At 39.9% G+C, this 12,500-nt stretch overlaps 1 protein-coding gene across 2 annotated transcripts in view; it reads left to right on the top strand.

Annotated features, from left to right (window-relative positions):
* The window catches only part of LOC135094084 (putative fatty acyl-CoA reductase CG5065), a 24,338-nt gene that overhangs the window by 5,226 nt on the left and 6,612 nt on the right, over window positions 1-12,500 (top strand). For both annotated transcript variants that reach the window (XM_063993860.1, XM_063993859.1), the window contains exons 2-7: window positions 2,286-2,534; window positions 3,351-3,496; window positions 3,980-4,089; window positions 5,336-5,528; window positions 6,118-6,360; window positions 7,896-8,153. In XM_063993860.1, coding sequence (XP_063849930.1) covers window positions 2,286-2,534; window positions 3,351-3,496; window positions 3,980-4,089; window positions 5,336-5,528; window positions 6,118-6,360; window positions 7,896-8,153 — 1,199 coding nt within the window. The remainder of the gene's footprint in view (window positions 1-2,285; window positions 2,535-3,350; window positions 3,497-3,979; window positions 4,090-5,335; window positions 5,529-6,117; window positions 6,361-7,895; window positions 8,154-12,500) is intronic.

The raw sequence follows: 12,500 nt of genomic DNA, 5'->3' as shown, positions 1-12,500 counted from the left end.
ACACACACACACACACACACACACACACACACACACACACACACACAAAGAAACCTTCACCCAAAATCTGAATAAAAAAGTAAAATAAGTAAATAAAATGAAATAGACCGCTCCTCCTCCTCCTCCTCCTCCTCCTCCTCGTCTTCTTTTCTTCTTCTTCTTCTTCTTCTTCTTCTTCTTTGTTTCTTCTTCTTTGTTTCCTCCTCCTCCTCCTCCTCCTCCTCCTTCTTCTTCTTCTTCTTCTTTGTTTCTTCTTCTTTGTTTCTTCCTCCTCCTCCTCCCACCACCACCACCACCACCACATCAATAAATAAAAAAAAAAAAAAACATAACATTAAACGAAACCTTCACAAACTTGTAAGAAACTGACCATACATTCCCCAACCGTACAATTATACACGCCTTTTCATTCATAATTATACACAAGATCTTCCATTCACTCCCAGCCTGCCTTAAACCTTTCATCTCCCAAGGTTAGGTCAACAATGATTTTAGCGAAGTTTCTGCTGGGGAGAGGAGAAAGAGAGGGGGCTGGGAGAGGGGAGGGAGGGGGTGTGGAGGGAGGAAGACGGTAGTGGGAGAGGCAGGGGGGGAGTGTAGGACTGGTGAAGGAATCTGAAGGAATGTGTTGAAGGATTTTAAGGCAAATATAGTAGAAAATGATTTATAGGAAAATGGGGGAAACTTATGTAAAATGGGTAGATGGATAAATGGATACGTAGATTAGTAAATGAACAGATAGACAGATAGATAAACAGATAGACAGATTAGTAGTGGATTAGATAGGTAGGTAGGTAGATAGATAAATAGATAGATGTATAGATATAAAATAATTAAATAGACGGAGAGATAAATAAACAGACAGGCAGACAGACAGACAGACAGAGAGACATAAGTGTTACAGTGCTTCAAAATCTGTTACTTAGGGTTTTCACAAGTCACCCCTTCACTAATTAAACTGACACCCTTGGAAGGAAAAGAAAGTTTGTACGAGTGTTTGGCGAGCCTTTGTTAATTTGATGTGCCTTTCTCTCTCTCTCTCTCTCTCTCTCTCTCTCTCTCTCTCTCTCTCTCTCTCTCTCTCTCTCTCTCTCTCTCTCTCTCTCTCTCTCTCATAGTAGAGTTATAGGTGTGTGTGTGTGTGTGTGTGTAAACAATATAGATTTAAAGAAAGTACGATAATTTGGGTAAAGAAAACGTGTTGATCTCTTTAAGTTAATCCTAATACATCTTTGAAAACACACACACACACACACACACACACAAACATCCATTAGAACCTTGAAAAACATACTTGAAGCCCCCCAGAAAAATCCATTTGACCCAATTAACTGAAAAAATAAATAAATAAATAAAAACTGAAGCTCTAAAAAAAAATAATTCATTAGACCCCAATCAACTTCCCTCCCTAAAAAACAAAAACAAAAAAAAACAAATAACAATCTTGAAAACCCCCTTCCCCCCAAAAAAATTACTCTGTTAGACCCAATTAACCAAAAAAAAAAAAAAAAAAAACTTGAAAACTTCTCCACTAAACTCCATTAAACCAAATTAACTGAAAAAAACTTATATCCATTTAACCTTGCCCCCCAAAAAATAATAAATAAATACTAGATAAATAAATAAATAACTTACACCCAATTAACTGTAAGAAGTAAACAGCAAAACACCCTTGAAAGCCCAATAGTGCCCAGTAGTACCCTGTTAGAAGCCCTGCGAGAGAAAACTGCAACACTGACCAGCATTCTACACCACACAGCCCCCTAACAGCCCCCTACAGATCTCCACACAGCCCTAACACCCACACAGCCCCCACACACATACACACACACAAACCTATAGATCTCCACACAGCCCCCCTCACAGCCCCAACAGACCTACACACCCCTCACACCCACACAGCCCCCACACACATACACACAAACAAATATGTAGATCTCTACACAGCCCCCTCACAGCCCCAACAGACCTACACACCCCTCACACCCACACAGCCCCACACAGCCCTCTACAGAACACACACACACACACACACACACACACACACACACACACACACACACACACACACACACACACACACACACAGACACACAGATAGATAGCATATTAACCCTAGGGCATTCATTACATATAGGAACAACAGTAGCAAAAATACATAGACAACAATTTCACCAGTACTCACAAAGTAAACAACTATTATTAGAAAACACTAGTCACACACACACACACACACACACACACACACACACAGCAATACACTAACCTTTTCCGAATCCCCACAGCTCTTCGACCAGCTGCGTGCCACATCCCCCGAGGCCCTGAGGTGTCTGGTGCCGATACAGGGGGACATAATGCTGCCAGGGCTGGGCGTGGCACCGCAGGACGCTGCCATGCTTATCTCCAGGGTGTCGGTAGTGTTCCATGCAGCCGCCACTGTAAAATTTGACGAGGCCCTCAAACTATCGCTGCAAATGAATGTGTTGGGAACAAAACGACTAGTGGAGCTCTGTCACAAGATGGAACGCCTGGTGGTGAGTCTTGGGCCTTGTGGAAGAGTGCAGGGGGTGTGGGTGAGTCTGTGGGGCTGTGGAGGGGCTGCTGGTGAGTCTGGAAGGCATGAGGGTGAGTCGGTGGGGCTGTGAAGGGTGTGGGTGAGTCTGCAGTGTTGTGGAGGGGTGATGGCCCTTGGTGGTGAGTCTGCAGGGGGTGTACAGTAAATAATGGTGTTTTTTAATTAGAGAATACTGTACAAGAAATTATTATTATGGTGAAAGAGAGAAATTGTGCAGGAAAATTATCAAAGGAAACGGTGAAAGGGGAAAACTGGGGCAAGGAAAACAATGTAGAGGTGAATAATATCGTTTTTGTGAAGGGGTAACTGTAGTGTAGAGGGAAATAATTAAATGATAGCAGGGAAATGTGAAAGGAAAGTAGAGGGAAATGGTAAAGGAGGAAAATATTGAGGGAAATTAAATAGAGGGTATATTATAGAGGGAAATAATTAGTTTGTGAAGGGGAAACAATTGAGAGAGAGATATCTTAGAGAGGAAATGTGAGGGGAAGAACAATGCTGGGAAATAATTAGTGTTTTTGTGAAGGGAAAACACTGGAGAGCAACAATTTTAAGTGTATAGGGAAAATATTATAACAGGAAAGACAGGGAAACTAATAGAGAAACTGTAGAGAAAAAAAAAAGACTGAAAAGGAAAAAAAAACTTTGAAAACACATCCACACCCACACCAATCCACCCACACACCACAACACCTTCATCCACACACCACAACACCCGCAACACCCACCCTCATCCACACAATGACAGCTCCTCTCATCCAGCTCTCATCCACAGGCCCTCATCCACGTCTCCACTGCCTATTGCAACTGCGACCGGGGGGAGGTGAAGGAGATGGTGTATCCTCCACCTACTGATCCATACAAGCTTATTCAACTGGTGGACTGGATGGATGACGACACATTCAACCACCTCACTCCCAAGTATGGATGGCTGGCGGATGACTGGCTGATGAATGGATGGTTGGACAAATGAATGATGAGTGGATGGCTGTCTGGTGTTTATTTGGTGGATGACTGGAGGAGTGGATGGTTGATGGATTTGAGAGAGAGAGAGAGAGAGAGAGAGAGTTTTCATTTTTAACTTGCAAAGGAAAGTCTGATTTTGCATAGAATGAGAGAGAGAGAGAGAGAGAGAGACCCTTTTCACTTTAAGCATCCTAATCTAACCTACACTCACCCTGTCACACTACCCTAACCTATCTTAACCTAACCTAACCACCCTGGCTGTACCCTATCACCCTGACCTTTACTCATCCTCCCACACTACCCTGTTCACCCTATCTACCCAACCCAGCACCTACAGTCTCCCCATCACCTAACCAGTATCCTCACCCGATCAGCCTCTCTTCACCCCATCACCCTGCCCTCACCCTATCACCCCGCTCACCTGTGATCCCCCGGCAGGTTAATTGGCTCGCGCCCCAACACCTACACCTATACCAAGGCCCTGGCGGAACATGTGTTGGTGCAGGAAGCCACATCTCTCCCCCTTGCCATCGTCAGGCCTTCCATAGGTAAGTCACAGGTGGTGGACAGGTGTGGGGGAGTTAGTTGGTGCAGGTGTGGGTGGTGTTTGGTGGACAGGTATGGAGTGGTGTAGTGGTGCTTGGTGGACAGGTGTGGGTAGTGTGTGGTGGTGTAACTGTGTAGTGGTGTTTGGCAGACAGGTGTGGGTGGTGTTGATTGGGATAGTTGTAGGTGTGTTGTGGTGTTAATTGAACAGGTACAGGGATTCTCTTACACACACACACACACACACACACACTACAAACTTATTTATTGGGGACTGGTATCTCAGTGAACCTTTTATTTTTTTATTTATTTGTTTATTTTTTATTTTATTTTATTTATTATTTTTTTTTTATACATTTTGTTGCTCTTGGCCAGTGCCCCTCTTACATGAAAAACAAAACCATATGTAACACCAAAACACTCATTTCAACACCAAAACACTCATTTCAACACCAAAAAACACTCATTTCAACACCAAAACACTCATTTCAACAACAAAAACACTCATTTCAACACCAGACACTCATTTCAACACCAAAAAGACACTCATTTCAGCACCAAAAAACATTCATTTCAACACCAAAAACACTCATTTCAACACCAAAAACACTCATTTCAGCACCAAAAAAAAAAACACTCATTTCAACACTAAAACACTCATTTCAACACCAAAAAAACACTCATTTCAACACCAAAAACACTCATTTCAACACCAAAAAAACACTCATTTCAACAACAAAAACACTCATTTCAACACCAAAAAAACACTCATTTCTACACCAAACACTCATTTCAACACCAAAAAAAACACTCATTTCAACACCAAAAAAAACACTCATTTCAACACCAAAAAACACTCATTTCAACACCAAAAACCACTCATTTCAACACCAAAAAAACCACTCATTTCAACACCAAAAACACTCATTGTAACACCAAAAAACACTCATTTCAACACCAAAAACATTCATTTCACCACCAAAAAACCACTCATTTCAACACCAAAAACACTCATTTCAACACCAAAAAAACACTCATTTCAACCAAAAAAACACTCATTTCAACACCAAAAAAACACTCATTTCAACACCAAAAACATTCATTTCAACACCAAAAACACTCATTTCAACACCAAGAAACACTCATTTCAACACCAAAACATCCAAAAGCCCATTTCAACACCAAAAGCACCAATTCCAACACCCCACCTAACATTCCCCCGTTCCATTCCATCCCGTGCCATCCCAGTGGCGGCAGCGTGGCGCGAGCCCCTGCCGGGATGGGTGGACAACCTGAACGGACCAACGGGGCTCATCGTGGGGGCCGGCAAGGGGATGCTGCGGACCCTGCACTGCCGAGGGGAGCTGGTGGCGGACCTTATCCCTGTTGACATCCCAATAAACCTACTGATTGTGGCTGCCTGGTATACTGCTACTCAGAGGTCTGTGTGTGTGTGTGTGTGTGTGTGTGTGTGTGTGTGTGTGTGTGTGTGTGTGTGTGTTTGTTGACCTAGTTGTTCTCACTTAACTTTTTCTAAAGGGTTGGGTCAAACTTGTAATGCCCCGTCTTTTAAAAGTTAATCTGGAAACTACAGTAACTCAGTCTTAGAAACCTGACCAACAACACCAGGAAAAAAACAAGGAAAACAACCTTGTAAGTCCCAAAACACAGCAAGAACTAAGCCTGGAAGCCTTAACAACTTCATAACCACTAACTAGCCTTGCCCCAGACACTTCAACACTCCGTACAACCTACAACAGCAGGAGAAAACAGTAAACTTCAACAAAACAAAGAAAACAACTCTATAAACCAAAAACCGCAAAAACCACAAGAACTAAACCCTGCATTACCACTACCTAACCTTACCCAAAACACTAAAACACTCACCACAAAAGACAACGGCCTAAAAGAACAGAAAACAACCTAATAAACTCCAAAACACACCAAGTACTAACCCTGGAAACTTCAAAAACTTCATTACCACTAGCTAACCAAACCGCAACGCCTCACCACCTCCTGTCCCCTCACAGGAAGAACGGGGAGCTACTGGTGTACAACTGCGTGTCTGGCATGGAGCGGCCCGTCAGGTGGGGGGAGATCAACAAGCACGGGATGTCGGCACTGAGGAGGAATGCCATGAACGATGTAGTGTGGTATCCGAGCCTGAGGTTCACCCAACACAAGGCTCTCAACACCATCGCTGTCCTGCTCCAACACTGGCTGCCTGCTTACCTCATGGATGCTGCCGCTAGACTTGCTGGGAAAAGACCTATGTGAGTTTGTGGGTGTAGATGGGTGTGTTGGTGTATGGGTGAGTTTGGGTGTGTTTCGTGAGGGTGTGGGTGTGTTTGCGGTGTTGTGATGTGTGTTTTGTGAGTGAGTTGTGGGACCCCAGATTTCTGTGACCCTTGTGAGTGATGCCAGATGAAGGAAAGACATCAACCTCGTACTTTATCAGTCTATCTCTCCTTCCTCTGTCAATCTATTTATACAATCTCTTCACATTTTATCTCTATTTATACAATCTTTTCCTTATACACACTTAAAATCTCATGTACACCACCAATCTTTCTTATACACCCTTGAAATTTATTGTACACCTTAAAATCTTTCCTATACACAAAAACAAAACAGCAGAAGACTTCCTGTCCACCGCCACACACTGAGATGGAAAACAAGAAGTGGTGCTCAAGATTTCCCCAGCAGATTTGTAAATGAAGACATGACAGGATTGAAACAGAAAACATACTTCATTTCCTCCTCCACAGACCTGCCAGACAGTGCCATGACAGTCACCCTACACCAACACTGCCAGCAACACACATACAGAACAATGACAGACTTACTTTTAATGCCCCCAGAAGATTTATAAACAAAAACATGACAGGGTTGAAACAGAAATTATACCTCATTTCCTCCTTTACATCCCTGCCAGACAGTGCCATGACAGTCACCCCACAGCACCCTTGCCAGCAACACACACACAAAAGAATTACAGACTTCCTTTTAACACCCCCAGAAGATTTATAAACGAAAACACGGTAGGATTGAAACAGAAAACGTACCTCATTTTCTCCTCCACTAGCTGGCCTACCAAACAGTGCCATGACAGCAACACACACACAAAACCATCACAGACTTCTTTTTAACGCCCCCAGAAGATTTGTAAACGAAAACGCGACCAGATTGAAACAGAAAACGTGCATCATTTTCTCCTCCACTAGCCTATCAGACAGTGCCCATGACAGTCACCCTACAAAACATTCACAAACTTCCTTTTCACCGCCAGACACACTGAGATACAAAACAGTAAGTGGTGCTCAACATTTGAATGACGAGAGAGGAGAAACAGAAAGAGCTACAAGACCATTGAGGAATACAAGTCTCTTTAAGTGGCCATTGTTGATCAGACATTCACCCCTACAGCCTAAAATCTTCTCTAACACTCTGAAAACACCCCACTGCTCTTGCCGCACACTTTAACACTCTTCCCACACACCACAACACCTTTAACTCTTCCCATATACACTAACACCCTAAAGACACCCTTGCAAACACCAATACACCCCAAAAACACCCTTGAAAACACCCTGACACCCCAAAAACACCCTTGAAAACACCCTGACACCCCAAAAACACCCTTGAAAACACACCACACATCTTAAAATCTTCCATACACCTTGAAAACACCCTTAGAAACCCCTAGAATCTTCCCTTCACCCAGTAAACACCCTGAAACCTTCCCTTTACACCCTGGAACCACCCTGAAGCCTTCCCTACACCCACTAACACCACTCTACACCCACAGCATGGTCAGAATCGCACAGAAGCTGGACCGCGCCGCCTCCTGCCTTGAGTACTTCACAACACATGAATGGCACTTCTGCAATGACAATGTACAGGGGCTCTGGGCGGCACTCTCAGAGACAGACCAGCACACTTTCAACTTTGCCCTGTCCGCCCTGCACTGGCCTACCTACATGGAGCAGTACTGTCTGGGCACCAAACGTTACGTCATGAAGGAGGAGTTGACCACTTTGCCAACTGCTCGGCGTCACCTGTCCAAGTAAGTGTGGGGTGTGTTGCGGTGTGTTGATGTGTTGTGTGTGTTTTTTTTTTTTAGAGTGTTTGCATGTTTTTTTTTTATGTGTGGGTGTTTTGGGTGTGTTTTGTTTTGTTTTTCAGGGTGTGTTTGTTTACTTTTTTTTTTTTTTTTTTTTTTTTTTTTTTTTTATTTATTTTTTTCTCTCTTTCTCCTTTGCTTTCACTGTGTGCGTGTGTGTGTGTGTGTGAAAGTAAGCCTTCCATTTTCTCTTGTCCTGTTTGCATGAGAGAAATATATTTGTGTTTTTCATGTTTTTTATTATTATTATTATTATTAATTTTCCAGTTCTGTCTCATTCATCTGCAACAATATGAATGGAAACTATTGATACATATTAAATCTTGCATTTTTTCTATTGATTTCTTGCTTGTAGGAATGAGATGAATGTTTTGGTGTGTGTGTGTGTGTGTGTGTGTGTGTGTGTGTGTGTGTGTGTGTGTGTGTGTGTGTGTGTGTGTGTGTGTGTGTGTGTGTGTGTGTTTTTCATTAATGTCTGTGTTTTATCTTGTTTTGCTGCAGGGTTATGGCTGCAGACTATTATACATTTTTAATCTTGTGTTTGTCTATTCCTTTTTCTTGTTTGTGTGTGGGAATGAAAGAAATTTGTTTTTTTTTTCTTTTCTTTTGTGTGTGTTTTTTCATTAATTTCTATATTTTGTCTTGTTTTGCTGCAGGATTATGAATGGCAGACTATTGTACATTTTTAATCTTGTGTTTGTCTGTTCCTTTTTCTTGTTTGTGTGTGGAAATGAAAGAAATTTGTGTGTTTTTTTCATTAATTTCTGTGTTTTATCTTGTTTTGCTGCAGGATTATGAATGGCAGACTATTGTACATTTTTAATCGTGTTTGTCTGTTCCTTTTTCTTCTTTGTGTGTGGGAATGAAAGAAATTTGTTTTTTTTTTTCCTTTTTTCTTTTTGTGTGTGTTTTTTTTCATTAATTTCTATATTTTATCTTGTTTTGCTGCAGGATTATGGCTGCAGACTGTTATACATTCTAGATCTTGGTTTTGTCTGTCTTTTTCTTATTTGTGTGTGGGAATGAACAATTTTTTTTTCCCTCCTCCTTCTTTTTCTTCTTCTTCCATTAATGTGCTTTACCTTGTGTTCCTGCAGGATTATGGACGGCAGACTAGCATTCATTTAAGATCTTGCATTTCTCTGTCTTTTTCTTGTTTGTTTTTAGCAGTGAGAGGAATATAGATGTGTTTTTATTTATTTTATTTGTTTTCTTTTTTTTTTCTCATTTATAGTTATCAGTTTTTATCTAATCAATATATATATATTTTATTTATTCATCAATTTTGCTTACCTTTTTTAATCTATAGGTATCAACTTTTTTTCTAATCAATATTTTTTTTTCTTTTTACTTTTTTCTAATCTATATATTTTTTTCTTCTAATTTATATAAGTTTTGTTTCTAGTTTATATCAGTTAAGAAATAAAAAAATATATATATGTCACCTGACTTGTTCTGTTTTAAATCCAACTTTTTTTTCTCTCTCTCTTTTCTTTTTTCTTCTCTTTTCACTGCAGCATCAATAAATGGACCCAGAATTTGACCTGACCAGTTATTGTTATTAGAGGTTTATTCATTTATTCATTATTATTATTATTATTATTATTATTATTATTATTATTATTATTATTATTATTATTTTATTTTATTTATTTATTTATTTATTTATTTATTTTATTTATTTATTTTATTTTTTTTTGTGTGTGTGTGTTTAATTAATTTTCCTCCCTTATTTTGTCTGTTTTTTGGTAAATATTTTTATTTCTTCTATGTATTTATAGCACTAAGTTTCTTTTTCTTTTCATTCCCCTTAATTCTTTCCTTTTTTTGTGTGTGTTTTATGTCTAATTTCCATTTATTTTAGTTTATTTAAGTTTATTTTAGTTTTTCCATCTTAAGTCCCTTACCTCTTTAACCCTTTCACTGCCAGACATAATTTTTTTCCCCTTTAATGCATAATAACATTTGAGTTGACACATTTTTTTAGTGGTAAAAATTACACACGTAGTTTGTTGCACAGAAAGACAAAATGAACCGTTTTCTCTCTTTTCTCTCCTGTCTCTATTCCAACAAATTTTTATGAGGGTTTGGAGTTTAAGGAGACGGCCACAGCAGTAAAATTGTTGCGTTCTTAGCGTTTCCCTGTCTTATTTATCTGTTTTCTTTTTATTATCGTAGTTCTTGGGTATCACTGTTTGTTTCCCCCACACCTGTCTACTTCCACACCTGTTGCTTTAGATAAATCACATGTTTGTATATTCATGTGTCTATTTTGGTTCCATCTTTGCTTAATTTACTTGATTTGCACATTCATTTATCTATTTATCTATGAAGGAAGTGATCTTATTTTATTCCTAACCTTTCTTTTCTTTAATTTATTGTTCCTTACATTATCTATCTATTATTTCTACAAGTGCTTACGGATTTTCAGCTAGTCTAATCCTTATGCTTTCTTTGGTTAGTTTAGTCTCCCTTGCTGCATTTATTTATCAAGTTATTATCACATCTACAAGGAACATGCCAGATTTCAAACAGCAGTCTAATCATTACTAAATATTATCAATACTAACGGAAGCATTTGAAGTGTTGGCCTGAACTAAGATAAAGAGAAAAGAAAGGTGTCTGTGTGTGTGTGTGTGGGGGGGGGGGGGAGTGAAAGGTTAAGTTGGGTTAGGTTACATTAAGTTAGGTCATGTTAGGTTAGGTTGGGTTAGGTTAGGTGAAGTTAGGTTAGGTTAAGTTAGGTTAGAAGAGAAGGGTGTGTGTGTGGAAGGGTGTGAAAGGCCAGTTAGGTCAGGTTAGGTTAGGTTAGGTTACATTACATAAGAACCTAAGAAATAAGGGAAGCTGCAATAAGCCAGTAGGCCTACACGTGACAGCCCCTGCATGAAATATACCTACCTATTTCCACCTATCCTCTCTATCCATAAATTCATCTAATCTTGTCTTAAAGCTCCCTAATGACTTAGCACTAACAACATGATTACCGAGTGTTCCACTCATCTACCACTCTATTTGAGAACCAATTTCTTCCTATCTCTTTCTTAAACCTTAATTTTTCAAGCTTGAACCCGTTATTTCTTGTTCTATCATGGTTACTGATACTAGGAATTTTGTTTACGTCCCCCTTGTTATAACCCTTATACCACTTAAAGACTTCTATCAGGTCCTCTCTTAACTTACGTCTCTCTAAAGAATATAAATTTAACAGCTTCATTCTCGCCTCGTAAGGAACATCCTCATCCCCTGTATCCTTTTAGTCATTCAGGGGATGAAGAATATTCCTTACGAATTGAGACTGCAGTTGTTAAATTTGCATCCGTTAGAGAGGCGTAGGTTAAGATGTGATCTGAACCTACGTCTCTCTCTAAAGAATGTAAATGTAACAGCTTCAATCTCGCTTCGCAAGGAATACTCGTCACCATTAACAAAGAGGAAATAAGAGTGTGCGTGTGCGTTAGAGGAAGTGTGAAATTTAGGTTATATTAATAGAAAGAGGGCTTATATGGTGTGTGTGTGTGTGTGTGTGTGTGAAAGGGATGGGAATGTATATGAAGGGAATCAAATTGTGTTGAAAAGGGATCGGATTGCCCTGAAATTGGGTCAGATTATCTTTAGAGGGAGATGTTATTTCAAGACTAAATATTAAAGGAGAATTGAAATATCTTTAAACAGAATTCAAATATCTTTAAAGAGAATCGAATAAACTTTAAAGAAAACTGAAATACCATTAAAGACAATCAAAATATCATAGAAGAGGCCTGAAATACCATTAAAAACAAACAAAATACCTTTAAAGAGAATCGAAACATCTTTACAGAGAATTCAACAAACTTTAAATGGGATCGAATAGTTTTTTTAGTGGCCTATCAGCGCATATAGACCAACTCAATATTTCTCGGAGAATTGTCGTGTACTTTAGCCATTCATGGACTAAGGAGAGAGCCTGGGAACTTAGCAACGGGTGAGAGCAGGGGGGCCAATACTGCACAGGATTTACGGCGCCTGGTGAACTATGGAAAAAAAAAAAAAGAGCATCGGAGCAAAGGGGGTCCGATGAATACCGTAATAATTCGTTCAACTGCTGGTCTCACATTTTGTTTTCGTTTCCCTCGTTCTGTAGCCGTAAATGGTTCACTCGCATAGTGCACCAATACTTTATTTACGCTTATTGCATAGATGGAGCAACACTGATGAGAATAATACGCTCTCTCTCTCTCTCTCTCTCTCTCTCTCTCTCTCTCTCTCTCTCTCTCTCTCTCTCTCTCTCTCTCTCGATATGATTAGATT

Source organism: Scylla paramamosain, chromosome 44, assembly GCF_035594125.1.
Source record: "Scylla paramamosain isolate STU-SP2022 chromosome 44, ASM3559412v1, whole genome shotgun sequence".
NCBI lineage: Eukaryota > Metazoa > Arthropoda > Malacostraca > Decapoda > Portunidae > Scylla > Scylla paramamosain.
The sequence above is the reverse complement of the archived record's forward strand: the minus strand, read 5'-3'. Positions and strand labels throughout refer to the sequence as shown.